The 18853-nt window shown below is 51.1% G+C and overlaps 1 protein-coding gene across 2 annotated transcripts; it reads right to left on the reverse strand.

Moving 5' to 3' along the window:
• Window positions 1–532: 532 nt before the first annotated feature.
• ube4a (ubiquitination factor E4A (UFD2 homolog, yeast)) lies at window positions 533–15715 on the reverse strand. 2 transcript variants are annotated; one of them, XM_007896122.2, is made up of 20 exons: window positions 15651–15715; window positions 14254–14410; window positions 13746–13913; window positions 12944–13056; window positions 12255–12407; window positions 11455–11611; window positions 10547–10749; window positions 9512–9703; window positions 8994–9327; window positions 8443–8569; window positions 7907–8214; window positions 6976–7108; window positions 5714–5901; window positions 5318–5418; window positions 4603–4716; window positions 3764–3938; window positions 2925–3105; window positions 2099–2246; window positions 1463–1620; window positions 533–723 (listed from the first exon to the last, which is right to left on the reverse strand). In XM_007896122.2, exons 2-20 carry the CDS (start codon window positions 14369–14371, stop codon window positions 585–587), a joined length of 3210 nt encoding a protein of 1069 aa, XP_007894313.2. In that variant the 5' UTR covers window positions 14372–14410; window positions 15651–15715; the 3' UTR covers window positions 533–584. The 2 variants fall into 2 exon arrangements, with proteins under 2 accessions (XP_007894313.2, XP_007894314.2); XM_007896123.2 differs by lacking the exon at window positions 15651–15715 and adding an exon at window positions 15250–15311.
• Between the last annotated feature and the right edge of the window lie 3138 nt (window positions 15716–18853).

Below are 18853 nucleotides of genomic sequence, written 5' to 3' on the forward strand. Positions count from 1 at the left end.
CGAGGAGATCGAACGAATAAAACACTCTTAATAATAATAAAAATAATCAGCATCGTCTTCACCAGCGTTAGTCGTTCTCTCAGTTTCATCACATTAAATTTCAACGCCGGAGCCTAGAACGTGGGTCCGAAACATCACAAAGTGCTTCACGGGGAGGCGACGGCGAGTGTAGTGACTGTGTGTTTGTAGGCGGTAGCAGCAAAAAAAAAAAAAAAAAACACGCACACACACGACGCTCAACCGTTAAAGCGACTCGGAGTGAGTTAGGCCGAATGCGGAACAAACCTGACGGTGTCTTGAAGCTTTTGGTTGACAACCGCCAGCACGGAGCGAGAGGAGAGAGAGCAAGCGAGTGAGAGCAAGTTGAGGGTCGAGCAGCCAGGCCGGGTGTGACCACGGGGCCGACACTGATCAGGCAGTGAGCGGAGAAGGAGACTGCGGATCACGCACAAAGCTGCTATTTAAGGTACAGGTCTCGGTGCAGACAAAGCAAGGCTGCTCCCCTATTGTAAAGTGGTTTTATTTGTGTGTTGGTGGGGGTGTGTTTGGTGGGTGAGTTGGTTGGTTGGTTGGTATTTTTTTTTTCACTCGGACATTTCCGCAGAATGATCCATGTGTCGCTGTCGCTCGCCGAGCCATTGCTGGATCTTCTCCCGCAGCTCAGCGTTGGGTTTGATCTGATCCATCGTCAGTGGGCTGCGGTTAAAGGGGTCCGTTTGGTCACTGGAAAGAGGAGGGGGGCGGGGAGGGCAGCAGAAATACAGCACATTAACAACAACTACAAATGACATTCACACAATGCCTTTCACGTCAGGAGGACCTCCCAAGGCGCTGGGCTGGATAGTCAGGGATTGGGACACGAGCAGGGATTTGGGATCAAGGAAGGGTGGAGGGCAGGGAGGGTGGGGGTAGGAGGGTGACCAAAGACGCGGGTAAAGTGGAGGGTCTTGATATGCCTTGAAGGAAGCAAGGGAGGGAGCGAGGAGAAGGGAAGGGGGTTCCTGAGGCTTATGGCCCAACCACCGATGATGGGGCAGGCTGGGCGGGAGACGTGTTCCCTACAGAACACGATCGCAAACAGAAAGAACTGATGTGTAATAATAAAAACATAAGAATTGCCAGACAAAGGAAGACCAAGGTCCATACAGTTCGCCTTCCACCATCCTGGCAGTCGCTTGTACATATAATATCCCAAATGATATACTGTATCTCAAGATATTGTTTCCTAAAAGGAATCTATCTGATAAAATAATGAATATTAATCTCTATAACTCCTCGTTGCAAATTGGAGATGGGCCATGATATAATAGAATGACGGAACAGGCTTAAGGGGCTGAATTATCTCCTCCTGTTCGTCTGTCCCAAACATCGTTATGATCTTATGGCCACATGACGTTTACACATGGAGCATTATTTCCACCCTCCCACCCTAAATCCCAATGGTAGAAACCCAGCTCCTTACCTGAGCAGATGTCTGGCTATGGTGGATCTGTCCACAGTGACCCGGGAGGAGGGAAGCATCACAGGGTCCATCATCACGGTGCTCATGATGGGGTCCAGAAACTCATCTGGGGCGTCTACATACGTCTCCTCTTCCTGCTGCTGCCGGTCTGCAAAAGACTGAGGCCAGAGAGCGGACGTTAGAGAGAATGATGCCAACCCCCCATTGGGTCCAAATCCCTGACTGTCCAGCGCCTTAGGACGGCCTCCCGACGTGAAAGTCGCTGTATAGATGTCATTGTTGTTGTTAGCCCCAGGGAGACCTCACCCCAAGCTGAGGAGAATTCACATTCGCCTACAAATTACCCAGTCATTTTATAGTTATATTCTATCAAGCGTTTTGAGATATCCTGCTGAAGATGTGATAAAGCACTGTATGAAAGGATTAGTAATATTATTATTTTTCCAATTTCCTCCCCACTCCGCTTTACAGTCTATCCTGTGAAGCACTTTGCGGCGTCTCCACGACCTGATAAGGCGCTGTATCAAATGCAAGGATTATTTTTATTTTTATTAATTAATTATGGACAGTCTGGTCATTCTATACAGTTGGCATGATGCGAGCGGGTGACCTTGACATGACTTTGGCGTGACTTACTTTCACTTTCTCGGCCAAGTCGCTGAAGGCCACGATCATGTCTCCCGGTTTGTTGATCTTCTTCAAGACACGTACGGTCTGAGCAAAGAGGGTGGGCGAGTAGGAACGTCCGTCCTTGGGCACCGTGGCACAGAAACTGTCCCGCTCGCTAGAACGAGAGGAGGCGACAGTCAGGACATTTTTTAAAATATATATATATCTATATATATGTAAAATCAAAAGATTTTGCTCGGTTCTTGATCCACTAAGAGACTTCCTAAGATCAGGTCCCGGGGTTTGGGTGTCCACATTGTGGTGTTAGCTGGTTAGACTCCAGCAGTTACACCCAACGCACACTCTGGGGATCCCCCCCAAGCCTTGGCTCTCGTCAACCTGCAGCCTATTACTCTCCGGTATTAGGTAAGCAATTGGGAAGAGTCCCTCCAGGGAGAGCGAGAGACAGAGAGCGCATTCCATTCCAACAATCTATCGCGGGGATTTCCATGTGTGGGTGACATGCCTGGAATTCCCAGTTTGGTTTGGACATTCACTGTGTCAAGACTGCGGTGTTCAGCTGTTACTCAGGTCAGGGCATCAAGGGATATGGGGGTAAGGGCGGGCAATTGGAGTTGAGGTACCGATCAGCCATGATCTAATAGAATGGCAGAACAGGCTCCAGGGGCTAAACGGCCTACTCCTGATCCTAAATTGACTTTGAACCCAGCAGCAACACATAACCTTCTAATCCGGGTCTAGCGCTGAACTGGCCAGAATATGAGCCCCCTACAGCACCTCCCCCCACCCCCTACCACCCCCCGACCTTGTGTGGCCGAGCCGTTTCACTTACCCCAGGTTCAGGTAGATGGTGCAAATGTCTGAGACCAGCTGTTGTGGTTTGAAGTCGAACTCGCTGAAGTCCTTAACTTTCAGGGCTCCCATTTTGGGCCCCACCAGGTGCTGAAGGAAGTAGTTTAACATAGAGATGATCCTCTCGGACAGCACCGGTGCCACAAACAGGGTCTTGATTTCTGTCGGAGAATCAAACCACAGAGCAATCGTCACCGCACTGGGCGCCGTGATAAAAGCCACGGTCACCCTCCACTCGGCAAAGCACGGCAATCTCCATCAAGTGTAGTGACTGTGTATTTGTCAACAAACCACCTCGATCCCTCCCAAACCAGGCAAGTATTGTTATGGACCCAGCCTTCACGTAGGTCTACTCTATCTTATTAAACTGAGGCGAGAGTGTGGCTTTCAGAGTTTCTGAGCACAGGCTCACTGGGACACACACACAGCCCCCTCCTCACCTGGTCTATGCTCCTGGGAGCGGGAGGAGGAGGGAGGTAAGCATGGTCTCCTTGGAGCTGAACTGGAGATCCCACTTCCCTCCCACTTCCCCACCTCCCCCAAGAAGGATAGTTGAACAGAGTCCAACGTGACACATTTGGCAACGGAATCGAGTTTCTATTCCAGTTCCTGAGCCAGGCAGGTCAGTCCGCAGTATTCCAGCTGCTGACAGCGCAGCCCAGCCTGACTCATCAGCAGGACAGGAAGGGCAGACCAGTCACTGGGGGCAAGGAGTCATCCCATTCAGCTCCTGTTAACCCTGCAAGCCAAAGCCTAACGGGTAGGGTGGCCCTAGATGAACAAGCAAGCGTAGGGGGACAGACCCCTTGAGCTGCGAACCTGAGCTGAGGAACGTCAGGGTGCCGATGGTCTCGTTGGACATGATGTTGTGGAAACGCGCCAGCTGCCCGAACAGCTGGAGGCTGGTATCCTTCTCCCTGCGAGCCTCTGGGGCCAGCCCGTCCCACTCCCCTCTGTCCCGCTCGATTTGCTGGATTTTAATCTTGCTCAAGTACTGCGGGAAACAACAACAAGTGTAGTGACTGTGTATTTGTCGGCAAACCCGCTCAATCCCTCCCAAACTAAATGAGTATTAGCCATCCTTTGGGCACGTGCTTACGTTCACCTCCCCCCTCTCCTCGGCTCGTTGCCCGACTCCGCCACTGTGAAGCGCTCCGGGACGCTATCCAGCATAGAGGGCCCTATATAAATGCAAGTTGTTGTTGTTGGGTAGGTCTCTCCCATCGCTTGTTAAACTCAAGAGGCAAGAGGATATAACAAAAAAACTTGCAGTTTTGTTTCACCCTCAAAAACATGGTAAGTTATCTCAACAACAATTTGCATTTACACAGCGACCCTCACTCACATAGGGTAGCGCCCCAGGGCGTTTGACAGTGGTGGAGCAAGGCATCAAGCTGGGGGAGGTGCCCGTAGGCACCGTCGAAGAGGAAGGTCTTCAGGCGTGATATGAAGATGGGGGAGGAAGGGAGAGGGCAAGCCGGAGGGATTGAGGGAGAGAGTTCCAGAGTTCCGGCGTGTAGTGGCTGAAAGCGCGGCCTCTGATGGTGGAGCGGAGGAGGGCAGTGGGTACGCGGGTCAGAGAGGTACGGAGGTCATGGGTGTAATAAACCACTGTGAGGGTTTATTACGGAGACAAACGTGCCTCAGGCGCAGGTTACCTGGATAGCTTCATCCAGCAGGAAAATGGCGTCATTGATGAGTAGGTTGAGGAAGCGAAGGAAGAGTGGAGGGTTCATGGCCTCCAGGTTGTCACAGGCGTAGTCAGCCAAGTTCTGAACCACAAGAATAAACAACAATATAATTTTGAAAATAACAACATCAACTTGCATTTGTGTAGTGTCCTTCACCCGGGATAGAGTCCCGGAGCGCTTGATATTAAAATAATATTGCTTGCATTTGATCTAGCAGCTTATCACGTCTTTGAGACGTCTCAAAACGCTTCACAGAATATACCTTTGTAGGTCAAACGCGCACAGCAGTGCACCACGAACAGTCGTGGATTGAGTGACCAAATGATTATTATTTTTATTTTTTTTTGAAGGGATTATTACCCCCGGAAAACAATCCACCAAAATCGACTAATACGTGGGTTCCTACTTACTGCTGGTAAACAGGGGCGTTTGGAGTAAGGAAACTTGCCCAATATTTTGCCCTGCCCAGGAATTGAACCCAGGTCCTCTCGCTTGCAAGGCGATGGTTCTAACCACTAAGCTACAGGACTCCACGAGGTAGTGATGGGATGAAATTCCCGACTCCACGAAGACGGCACAAACACAGCGGAAAACAAGGGTCCGTCCAGGCCAGCGATGGAGTACACACAAGCGCGCACGAGCGGAAGCTTTGCAGAGAGCTGCCGGTCTGACAGACACACACCTTAATGCTCTGCCTGTAGTTCTCCAGGCCCCACATGTACCGCAGGATGGGGTACATCGGCCGCCTGTAGTTAAACTTCTGCTCAAACTGGTGAGGGTCGCCTGGCAACACAGGGGGTGTCAGCATCACGGAGACAGACATGGAATAGACAACAACAAGAACAACTTGCACCTCACGAAGGGCTATGTCTCGGAGCGCTTGACAGTGGCGGAGCACGATGCCAAGCTGGGGGGAGGGAGGGGGAGGTGACCATAAGCACGGTCAGAGAGGAAGGTCTTCAGGCAGCGAATATGAAAGGGGGAGAAAGGGGGCAAGGCGGAGGGATTGAGGGAGTGAACACTCACACACACACCCTCAGCTGTCACACACACCCAGACACCCACATAAACAACCTACCTGTGAATTCGATGTCCACAAAGACCTCGATGAGAGCCTGGGCCAGGTGCGGTGCGTGCTGGTAGGAGCAGAAGACGCGCTCGCGGTGGAACAGGCTGGAGGTCAGCGAGTTTTGTGTCGGCTCCAGGTGAGGCATCACTGCCTCCAGCACCTCAGCCAACTTCGCCCGCAGGTGAGGGTTCTTCATCCTGTGAAGTGACACGCAGGCTTACAGATTATTAGAAAAGGATTATTATTACGTGAATACGCAAACTGACCCACTAACGTACACCTCGCACTTCATACAGCGCCTTATCACCTCTTCGAGACTTTTCAAAGCGCTTCACGGAATGTATTGTGAAGTGCAGTGACTGTGTATCGTGTGGGCGAAACACGCCAGCCAATTGCACACAGCAGTGTCCTACAAACAGTCGTGGATTGAATGGCCAAATTATTATTATTTATTTATTATTTTTTGGAGGGATCCAGAAAGCGATCCGGCAATCAACTAACAAGTGGGTTCCTACTTACTGCTCGGTAAACAGAGGCGAGTGGAGTAAGGAAACTTGCCTCCGATTTTCCCCTGCCTGGGAATCGAACCCAGGTCCTCTCGTTTGCGAGGCGAGTGCTCTATCCACTACGTAACAGCACTTCCTGACGCAACTAACATACACCTCAAATGAAATCCTTTTAAAAAACACAGGAAACCACTAGTGAGAGGGGAGCCCGACCGGGAGGAGAGAGATATTGGCCAACAGGGAAATCAGAAGGCAATTAGAGACCAAGTTAGCCACTCCGCGAGGCGAGAGACTCGTTAGCGTCTGGAATGCTTTGCCTGAAATGGTGTTGGAAGTAGATTTGATACTCGCTTTGAAAAAGGAATTGGATAAGTCGAAGAGGAGGGTCTTGAGAGAGGCCTTGAAGGAGGCAGCGGAGAGGAGGTGAGGCGAAGGGATTGTGGGATGGAGTGTCTCTCCCCCCATCACCACACACACACACACAATACACAGTTGCTCTCAAACTCCATCAAAATTTTATACAACATTCCAGTATTTACAATATTTCCTGTGAAGTGCTTTGTGACCGGATGAGGCTATATAATCAAAAGGGAATTGGGTAGAGGGAAGAAGGAAAAATGTGTGGGGCTATGGGGTAAGAGCGGGTGGGGAGTGCGTGGTGGGGAGTGGGACTAGTTGGTAGCTTTTTCAAAGAGTCAGCAGAGGCCCGATGGGCCGAATGGCCTCCTTCTGTGCTGTAAGACTCTATGATTCTAGAAGACCCACCTCTCCACGTTGCCCATGAAGACGGTGACAAAGTGCAGGATGTGCTCCAGCGAATCGCCTGCCGTTTCTAACACCTCATCCGCAAAGCGCCGCAGGAAGATGAAAAAGTCGCCCAGGTTGTCGGCAAAGAACTCTGTGGGGAAACACAGCAAAGTGAGTCGTCACAGCCCGTGCCACACAGCGTCAAACCACGTCACGGCACAGCACAGCCATCACACAGCAGGCACCTCGCGCCTGGCGGTGGGAAAATTCCCAACTGCAATCGGCCTTGCTCCTCCCTACGTCCGTGATCCACTAACCCCCTACCAACCTGTCCGCTCTTGCCGCTCAGCGGGCTCCAACCTGCTTCACGTCCCCCACATTGCCCGCCGCACCATCGGCTGGTGGGCCTTCAGTCTCTCTGCCCCCACCTTCTGGAACTCCATCTCACAGACCCTCCGCCTCACCCCCTCCCTTCCTTCAAGAACCACCTCAGGACCTTCCCTCCTCTTCATCCTCCTGAGGATCCATGACTGTTTCGGGATGTCCTCCTGAGTGAAAGGCGCTGTGTGTAAATGTAATTTGTTGTGGTCAGCCCGCAACCCTGTTCTCCAGGAATCGGTGAGTGGGGAAGAGATTATTATTATTACGATTCTTATTACCCCCTGGAAAGCGATCTGGTAATACACTAACAACCGGATTTCCTGCTTACTGCTTGGTAAACAGAGGCGTGTGCGCAGAGTAAGGAAACTTGCCTAATATTTCGCCCTGCCCGGCCAGGAACGGAATCGAACCCGGGTCCTCTCGCCTGCGAGGGCGAGTGCTCGAAGATATAAGATATGGGACTCAGTAGTCTCTCTGCGCAGGTGATACCCACCCACCCCCCGCCCCGTCTCGTGGTGCTGTGAGGGTCTTGTGGCACACACACACACACAGAGAGCACTCTTCGTACCTGGGACATGTGCCAGGGGACAGTATTCCAGGGGGGGCAGAGGGAAGGCCACGGGCAGGTAGCCGGTGCCATGGCTGCCCAGGGCAAACTGCACCAGGATGGTGGCTGTGGAGACCTGTAGGTTCACGCAGTTCTGCAGCATCTGGGGTTCGGTGGCAGCGGCTTTGGTGGACAGATAGATGGTCATCAGCCGCTCAAACTGCTCCCTCAGGCCCTCCGCCGCGGCGCTGGAAGATTGCTGGGCGTCTCGCCACGCCATCTGCAGCCGGTGCAGGTTCTGGTTCATCTTCACCATCTGGTCGTGTAGCCTGCCACAGCAACGTGGGTGAGACATAACGGTGGGCACATGCAGAGACAGAGAGAGACTGGGGGAGGACAGACAGACAGAGACCGGGGGAAGACAGACAGAGAGAAGACAGACAGAGAGAAGACAGACAGAGAGAAGACAGACAGAGAGAAGACAGACAGAGAGAAGACAGACACAGAGAAGACAGACAGAGACGGAGGGAGACAGGGGGTGTTCTGTGGCTCTGTACCTGTGGAAGCCCAGGTGTAAAGTGTACTGTGTCAGGATTAAATTCTCCGTCACTAAGTTGTAGGTTTCGGCAAATGTGGGCTCGAAGTCCGGGGGCAGTGACATCAGAGCCGTCTCCTTGTCCAAACCTAAGGCAACAATAACAACAACACATTACATTTACACAGCGCCTTTCACATCGGGTGATATCCCAAGGCACTGGACAGTCAGGAATTTGGACCCGAGCTGGGGGTTGGGATCAGGAGTGGTGGAGGGCAGGGAGGGTGGGGGTAGGAGGGTGGCCGAAGGCGAGGTTGAAGAGGAGGGTCTTTAGACGGGACATTGAAGGAGTCAAGGGAGGGAGTGAGGCGAAGGGACTGAAGGATGGATATAGAGCCTTATAACATCCTTGAGACGTCTTCAGAGAATTATAGTGTAAAGTGACTGTATTTTGTGGGAGAAACGCGGCAGCCAACTCACACGGACAGAGAGAGGGATCGACAGCCGGACCGACAGATAAGTGCCCCACACCCTCCTCACACAGAGAGCACCCAACCCCCCATCCGCACCTACCTTTGATGTGAACGTTCCTAGTTCTACGTTCCTCCTCGTTCAGCTCCTTGAGGGCGCAATAGGTTGGGTTGAAGGTGAGCAGCTTGAGAGAGTGAGGCCGGCAGAAGGGTTGGCACAGCTTTAGGAGGGCGGCGCCGAGGTTCACGAAGAAGGTATCCGAGGCGTACATTTGGAGGAAGAGTTCGGGCATCTGATTGGCCCAGATCTTGGTGCGGCCGGCGTTGGCGAACAGACAGTGACCGAGCCAGGACAACAGCCGGTGTTTGGTGCCCGGTGAGAGCTGGATCAAGTTACGGAGGATCTGATGGATCTTGTCGTGATATTGAGCCATGAACTGCGGGACAGGCAGAGAGAGAGAGAGAGAGAAAAACAATAATATTAATAATGATAATCTGGTCATTCAATCCATCACTGTTTGTGGCACACTGCTGTACACAATTGCTGTCCCCTTTCTCCCCCTCTCTCTCTCTCCCCCTCCCCCTCACCCCGCCCGGTGTGTTCGCTTCCCCTACCCTCACCTGGTGAATGCTAGCTTCCTGAACCTTGATCTCCTGAGGACTGGTGCGAGAGGGATTCAGAAAGTAGGAATGGTTCTCCACTAATCCCGGGGTTTTCAGGAGGCAGGAGATGTTCAGGATGCTTCCCAGCAACGTTTTCTGGTACAGATTCCCGTTACTGAGGTCCTGGGGTTGAATGAAGTCTAGGAAAACCTGTCGGAGTGATCACAAGTTGCTTAACAATAATACTAATAAGGCGTTTTGAGACACCTCGAAGACATAAGGCACCATATTAAATGTCAGCCATTTGATATAGCACCTTATCATGTCTTCGAGACAACAACAAAATTACATTTGTATAGCACCTTTCATGTCAGGAGGTCATCCTAATTACTTCGCACAATTTTACTGTAAAGCGTAGTGACTGTGTATTTTGTGGGCCAAACGCAGCAGCCAATTGCGCACAACAGCGTCCCTCAAACAGCCGGGGTTTGAGTGACCCAAATTATTATTTTTTTAAAATAATTTTACCCACGGAAAAGCGATCCGCCAATCGACTAATAACCGGGTTCCTACTTATTGCTGAGTAAACAGAGGCGTCAGTGTGGAGTAAGGAAACTTGCCTAAGGTTTCGTCCTGTCCAGGAATCGAACCGACTTGCGAGGCGAGTGCTCTAACCACTACGCCACAACTCAACAGGTCAGAACTAAAGCCTAGCCATATCAACCTGGTCGCAGGACAACAAAAACAACAATAAATGACATTTACACAGCGCCTTTCACTTCAGGAGGACGTCCCAAGGCCCTGGACAGTGAAGGACCTGAGCTGGGGGTTGGGATCAGAAGGGGTGGAGGACAGGGAGAGGGAGAGTAGGGGTAGGGTTACGAGGGTGACATCTGCAGCTCACAAGCTATCAAATACGGTCACTAAGTGACTACAATTGCGCAGTAAAGGTCTGTGTTTCACCTCACAAATCCTTTGAGATGAGGCCCTACATCAAAACTAAGGGGCTTTGCTAAGTGCACGCGAGCACATTAATGTAGGTTTAACCTTTACCTGTGCCAGTGTGGGCTGCCGCGTGATGAACAGGAGGATATCCAGGTAGTTGTACAACAGGACCTGGCAAAGTTCCATCTCCCGTACGCGCTCCATTAACATCTCCAGCAATGGAAACATCACTTCGTTCAGGGTCCTCACCTCCTCGTCCACCTTTAAGGCATTTACCACATCGTCGACGAACTCCGCCACCTCCTCAAAGTCTGAGCGAAGGAAGGAAGCGGCAGAACCTTACAGACCCGTCACACTGAAATGCCTCAAAGCGCTTCAGTGCGGAAAACGGGAGAGAAGAACAACAAGAAGCTCAACTTCCCACCAATGGAGGGGGGGAAATGGTGTGAGCGCGTGATTGTACGCTTACAGGCATGAACGCTGTAAGATTAATAACCCTCGCATTTGATACAGCGCCTTATCCCGTCTTCGAGACGTCTCAAAGCCCTTCACAGAATATACTGCAAAGTGAATTGACTGTGTGTTTTGTGGGCGAAACTCGGCAGCCAATTGCGCACAGCAGCGTCTCACACAAACAGTCGTGGATTCAGTGACCAAATTATTATTATTATTTATCTCCGGAAAAGCGATCCTTCAATTGACTAACAACCGGGTTCCTACTTACTGCCAGATAAACAGAGAGTAAGGAAACTGTGCCTAAGCTTTCACCCGACCCAGGAATCGAACCCGAGTCCTCTCAGCGTGTGAGGCTACAGGGAGTCAAAGAGCTTTGTTGTAGATGGAAATCCCTCTGTGTCCGCGACCAGCAGCGACATTCAAGATGGGGAACCATACAGCAAAACAACAAATTACATTTGTACAACATCTTTTACATCGGGAGGACGTTCTATGGCACTGGTCCTTCCCGTGCCCCCCCCTCCAACACACCCGCGCCCCCCACTCAGGATAGGACTCACTTGGCCCATTAATCCCAAGCATCAGGTCCAGGAGCTCGGCGCAGATGTTCTGGTTGATGTAGATCTCTGGGGTGAGGAGGGCTGTGTGAGCGTTGATCACCGTCAGCTCCTTACACTTCACCGCGAACGGCAGCAGCAGCTCAGGAACCTTCGTGATCTGTCTCCGGATGCGCAAGAGAGAAAGAGAGACAGAGTGTGAGAGTGAGAGAGGGTGGAGAGTCAGTGAGAGAGTGAGAGACAGAGTGCGCGGACTGTGTTTCACTTCAGATCTGGCCTCTCCGCGGGAGCAAAGAAAGGAAAACAGGACCGTGGAAAATGGGAGCGAAGTCTGTGATAAACAGTGAACAGCTCAACGACCCAACGACAACAACAGTAGCGACCCAGAGCTACGGCGGGACATGATGTGCGAGAACTACCGCTCGCTTACAGGGCTCAGGGCTGGACACTGGAGGATTGACGACATGGTTGAGTGTGCGCGGGTGAGCGTAGGGTAAGGATAGGATCAGCCTTAATCACACAGGATGCCAACCATATAGCCAAAATAATTCAGATATAAAATAATTCAGTGGCCAAAATAATCTGGTGGCCCCATCCACCCTCGCACACACACGCACACTTCTCTCCCAACCCCACCGCACGCTTCCCCCACCTCCGCACACTCTCCCCACCTCCTCACACTCTCCCCACCTCCTCCCACACACACACACACACACACCCACAAACTCCAATTAGAATCACAGACGACATCAGCAGCCGAACGAGGATGGAGAAACCATGGCCGTCAGTGAACTAAGACCCACCTCTTCCTTCGCTCTCCGAAAGCAATCGAAGAGATACTTGACGATGTCCCTCTCGCCCGCGTCACGGTCCGCGGAGAGGTTGAGGGCGTTCGCTGTCGTCATGGAGATCAGATGGGACTCAGGGTTCTCGAGCAACATCCGATTGAACAGAGCCTGTGACAGGAGAGAAACAGGTCCCAGTCAGGCCAAACCCGTACTAAACAGGGAAGCCAGAGTCCTGTAGAGTAGCGGTTAGAGCGCTCGTCTCGCAAGCAAAAGGATCCGGGTTCGATTCCCGGGTCAGGGCAAAGCCTTAGGCAAGTTTCCTTACTTCCCACACATGCCTCCGTTCACCTGGAAATACGTAGGAATCCGGTTGGGCACTCAATCCACGACTGTTTGTGGGATGCTGCTGCGTTTCGCACACAAAATATACAGTCACTACACTTTGCAGTATATTCTGTGAAGCGCTTTGAAATGTCTCAACGACGTGATAAGGGGCTGAATCAAACGCAACCAAATTTCCCGCCCTCACCACCCTCTCCCCCACATCAGTCTTAAAACCTCTTTGACCGCACCTATGGTCACCACCGACCCCCCCACCACACGCCACCCCACCCAGGCTCGGTGTCCAGCTCCCCCCCCCCCAACCACCACCTCCTCTCTCACTGTAAAGCTGCTGTGAGGGGAGGAGGGAGATGTGCCGTTACCTGCTCCACATTTCTCATGTCCAGCCAGTCCTGTCCGTCCAGATCAGACGCCATTTCCCCCAGGAAGACACAACGCTGTGGGATTCCATTCTCGTCCTTCGGGCTGGGCTCACCTTAAACACACACACACCACAGCGGCCATCAACACACACACACACACACACACACACACTACACTCACCCCAAACACGGCACCTTATACAAATGGAAATTTGTTTAATTTGCCGATGTTGTTCCACAACACAATTGTGGAACTGCTTTCCAGGGGTAATAATCCCTTCAACAATCCCCACCCTCACCCCACCACCAAAAAAAAAAAAAAAAATGCTTTGAACAAGAATGATAATTTTGTCAACTCAATTCACACCAGTTTCTGCGACGCGGCTTTTCGCTCACAAAATATACAGTATATCCCGTGAAGTGCTTTGAGACGTAAGGCGCTGTAGCGAGTGCAAGGATTATTATCATCGTTATTATTTAAAGCGCCACTCGTGCAGGGTAGCGTCCAGGAGCTGAACCCAGAGGCGAGCGCGCGAGTGACTGAGAGAATACCACGAGGCAGTTTTTCACTCAAAGGCTAATCGGAATCTGGAATTCTCTCCCTCCACCAAAAGGTTATCGCTGAATCCATTCACATTTTCAAGACTGAAGTAGATAGATGTTTGTCAGGTCATCGGGGGATATGGGGCAAAGGCGGGTAATTGCAATTGTGGTACGGATCAGCCGTGATTTAATAAAATGGCGGTACAGGCTCGAGGGGCTGAATGGCCTCCTCCTGTTCCTATGTGTGTCAGACACTCACTGTTGTCCAGAGTGATGAGGAAGATGCGCTGCAGCATGTGGTTGATGTTGAGCTGCTCAAAGATCTCCTTCTGCGAGCGGAAAGCCCGGTCCACCTCGGCAAATGAGTCCTCATTGTCATAGCTCCCGGACACACTGCTGCCCGAGTCCTGATTCTCATCGTCGTCCTCTACCAGAGAGAGAGAGAGAGAGACACAGAGGGAGGTCACTACATCAGTAGTAAGCGTCTACATGTATAGTAGACTTGTGCCTTGGGGACACCCTCCCGACTCGAAAGGCGCAAAACCAATGTAGTTTTGTATTGTATTGCGCACCTCGTCTCTTCTTCCCCACCCCACTCCCCTCCCCTCCTTCTCCCCCCTCCTCCTTCCTCCATCCCTCCGCTCGCGCTCTCCCGCCGTTGCCGCTCTCCCCCCCCAATTGCCCCTCTCCCCCATCCTCCCCCTTTCTCTCTCTCTCTCTCGCTCTCTCTCTCTCTCGCAGACATGCTGGAGTCAGGCTGGACTAACCTCTCTGGACGAAGTGCTGACGCTGAACAGAAGCGAACTGCTTGGCATCGGCCAGAGAGCTGAAGAGAGCTGCGAAGGGGTTGTTGGAGATGTTATTGTTGTTCTCCTGGTCTGTCATTTCTCTTCAGAACCAGCTCCATCCAGCTCCAAACAGACTCTGAGGAAAATAAACACACGCCCCACAAGCTGTTGAGTCCTGTAGCTCAGTGGGTTGGAGGAAACGAGGGAACCCGGGTTCGATTCCCGGGAGGGGCGAAACTTTCGGGAAGTTCCCTCACTCCACACACCTCCGGTCACCTCGCTTTAGTAGGAACCCGGTTGTTAGTCAACTGTTTTTTCTAAAGCAATGTGTAATAAATAATAATAATAATAATAATATGTTCACTCAATCGACCACTGTTTGGGGGACACTGACTCTGATGTGCGTAATCGGCTCCACTTTTCACCCACAAGTTTTTCCTTTTTTTTTTTTACGGACCTATTCTAATCCCATTTTGAAGGTTACTGTGGAATCTGCTTCCGCTCTCCTTTCAGATATCGCATTCCAGACCCCAACAACTCACTCGCTCCGACGGGACACTTTTTTTTTTAATCTTACATCTGCGTCCTCTGGTTATCGACCCCCATCGTCCTTCTTAACGCGGTACAAATGTATTCTTGTTGTTGTTGTTGTTGTTAACTCTATAATCCTACCTCCCCTCTCTGTCCGACAGACATAGCCACAGACCCTGGTGCATACAGCGTATACTCAGTGTATATAGTGTACACACGCGCACCATACAATACAGCAGTGATTGTACTAACAGTGTATATACGCAGAGTACAATGCAGATACTCAGTCTATATACTGTGTACGGAATACAGTGTATATACACAGCATAATGCACAGTGTAGTGAACAAACACAGTATACGGTGTACATGATGCACAAGAGTACACACACAGCTTAGTGTACAGTGTATAAACACAGTGTATAAACACAGTGCAGTGTACTCACAGCCGACAGTCCAGAGCGCACAGTATACAGTAGTGTACACACACAGTACACAGTGTATAGATACACAGCACAGAAGACATATACACACACAGTCACACACACAGTCACACACAGTCACACACACACATACAGACACACACACACAGTCACACACACACACACACACACACACACACACAGTCTCACACACACAACAGTCACACACACAGTCACACACAGACAACACAGTCACACACACACACACACACACACAGTCACACACACAGTCACACACACACAGTCACACACAGTCACACACACACATACACACAGTCACACACAGTCACACACACACACGGAGCCGCACACTCCGGTGGCCCCGCGGGTCGGGCCCTGAGGTCGGGGCTGAGGCACTGCTGTACCTGCGGCTGCGGGAAACCCAGGGCCCGGCGCGGCCTCCCCAGCCTTAAAGGGGAAGGCCACCCCCTCAAAGCCTTAAAGGGGAAGGCCACCCCGCCCAGCCTTAAAGGGGAAGGCCACCCCTCCAAGCCTTAAAGGGGAAGGCCAGCCAGCCAGCCTTAAAGGTGCAGGCCACCCAATGCCATCCGTAAAGGGGCAGAGGGCTCAACGCAGTGTTAAAGGGGCAGCACCTAAAGTCATTCAATGGCTTCAGGAAAGGCGGGAAAACAACAATAATAATAATAGTAGTAATAGTAATATTGGTGGGAATTAATGAGTTTGAGTTGGAAACAGAAATCTGATTTTAACCATCAAAATGCACAATCCGGTAACGTTGATAGCCTTATGTGCTGGAATGTCGGCAGTCCAGACGTCTCCCCGCGGGTCAGTCTGCACCAAAAACAAAGCTTTTCGGAATAGCTCGACAGCCCCAAAGGGCCTCCTCCCAAAACCTCCTCTCGCAGTCTTTCCTGAAGACTAAACCTGTCATATTACCAATTTTTACCCAGAGTGTTGTTGTGGTCTGGAACGCACCGCCTGAAAGGATGGTAGAAGCAGATTCAATAATAACTTTCAAAAGGAGATTTAAAAAGGAAAACATTTGGGATAAGAGCAGATGGAGTGGGACTTGTTGCTACGTCTTTCAAAGAGCTGGCACAGGCACGATGGCCAGAATGACCTTCTGCGCTGTAAGATTCTATGATTACCTGGGAGCGAGATTCAGGCTGTAAACCAACTGAGAGGTTGTTCAGGAGGACGGTTTATACAGAGAGAACAACCCGGGAATGAATTACAGGCTGGAAAATAATCCAAGGATTTGGGCAGGTTTATGAACGTATTCCTGGAGTGAGTCGCAGGCTGACAGGTCAGTGAATCAGAGATGATGCAATTCACTGAAATACCAACTGTGGGTATTTTATTCCCAACAACACATTACATTTACACGGCGCCTTTCACTCACATCGGGAAGACATCCCAAGGCGCTGGACAGTCAGGGATTTGGACCCCAGCTGGATGTTGGGATCAGGGGGGATTGGAGGGTGGGGGTAGGAGAGTGCCTTGGCCATGATTGAAGAGGAGCATCTTGAGACAGGCAAGGGAGGGAGCGAGGTGAAGGGAAATGTGGGATGGAGTTCCAAAGGGTGGGGGCAAAAAGGCTGAAGGTCCGACCACCGATGTTGAGCGGAGGGAGCGGACAGGTTGATATGGCGTTAGCGGGTCACAGAGGTAGGAAGGGGCAAAGCCATGGAGGGCTTTGGAGGCTTCAACCAAAATCCCAACACTTACAGGCTTGTAATTACGGACTGCCGGATAAAAAATATGACCAAACACATTGATACCATTGCAATAATCTGTTTATTGTCAGCTAGCGCATTATAGATATATATTAAAATATGATCAGCAAGGACTTCTTCAGTACATTTTGTTTTACAAAAATAGCAGCACGTCATTGAAATATCATTGAAAAAAAATAACAATTTGGTTGCTCAATCCATGATGCTTGTGGGACACTTCTATACGCAATTGGCTGCCGTGTTTCGGCCGCAAAATACACAACAACAACAAGATTTCATTTATAGAGCGCCTTTCACGTCAGGAGGACGTCCCGAGGTGCTGTACAGTTGGGTCGGGACCCGAGCATTGGGGGTAAATGGTCAGGGTGAGGGGAGGGAAGGGAGCGAGGAGGGGGTAGAGAGTCGAGAGGGGAGCTGAAGGCTGAAGGTCAAAGAGAAAGGTCTTGAGACCGGCCTTAAAGGAGAAAAGGGAGGAAGCGGCGAAGGCACTGGGGATGGAGTTCCAGAGCCTCGGGGCTGAGAGGCTGAAGGCCCGGCCACCGATGGTAGGGCGGTTGGGGCGGGGGATGTGGAGCAGACCGGAGCCAGAGGAACGGAGGTTACGGGCAGGTATGTGGGGGGATAGTCGGTCGGAGAAGTAGGAGGGAGCGAGGCCGTGAATGGCCTTGTAGGTGAGGATGAGGATCTTGAATTCGAGTCACTACACAGTCACTACACTTTACAGTATATTCTGTGAAGCGCTTTGATGTGAAAAGCACTATATCAAAAGCAAGAACTATTATTATCATTACTGTAAAGTGAATCGACTGTATATCTTGCGGGCGAAAGGCGGCAGCAGCGCTTCCCCCCCACAGACAGCCGTGGATTGAAGTGACCAAATTATTATCACAGTTCTATTTCGATTACGTCTGCTACTTGCAGAAGTACACGGGGGAGGAAAGAATTTCATAGGAATTTCCAGATCTCGATGATTTATTCACTGGAAGGAAACCACTGCCAGGCACTAAATGTGCAACACCCCTCTCAAAGGGACAACTTGACCTCCAGGAGGATAGCCGGTGAGGGCAGTGCGCCAACTGCGAACCTTCGAAGGGGCGACACGCTTACCGACGGCCTGAAAAGGATTGGAAGGGTCCACATCCCTTGAATAATTAAAGACAAAATGGGACCTTCGTTTCTTTTTTTAAACCCCCTTCTCAATCAAAACAAAAGGGATGAAATGCTTCACTTGGCCGCCGCGTCTCGCCCACCGATACACACAGTCGATTCACTTTGCGGCATCTTCGGTGAAGCGCTTTGAGACGTCTCGAAGGTGGGATAAGGCGCCGTCTCAAATGCCACAAAGAGGGTGTGGGGCTCAGAGTGCATCATGTGGTGCAGTTACCTCACTGCTCCACCAGGCGGCGCAGTGGGGTGACTGCTCCACAATACTGTCCAACAGCGCCTCAGTTTATCATCTGTACTAATCTTATTATTATTATTATTATATTATACTATAATTGTACTGTCTGCCCTCCAGAAGGATCTCAATAACCAACTTGACGTAGAGACGTGATTTATACGTACCTCACCGGAAAGGTTTTGTACTGGGAGTGACACGGGCATATTTGCTTGCAGGCATCTCCAGTCATTTTCAGTTTTGCGCTGGAGTGGCCACGCCGGCTGACCGTGGCGCTTTGGCAACCGGCGTCACGGAGCACGCGCGTAGCCGGGGCGGCGGGAACAAAATAGGGAACACGGACGAAGCTGAACCGCGGCGGCAACGACAACAAAATTACATTTTTAAAACGCCGAGTCCTCCGAGATGAGGACGGACGCAGATCTGGGTGTCAATCTACATTGCGTATTGGATGCTTTGGTTGCAAGCGAAG

Source organism: Callorhinchus milii, unplaced genomic scaffold, assembly GCF_018977255.1.
Source record: "Callorhinchus milii isolate IMCB2004 unplaced genomic scaffold, IMCB_Cmil_1.0 Scaffold25, whole genome shotgun sequence".
Classification (NCBI taxonomy): Eukaryota; Metazoa; Chordata; class Chondrichthyes; order Chimaeriformes; family Callorhinchidae; genus Callorhinchus; species Callorhinchus milii.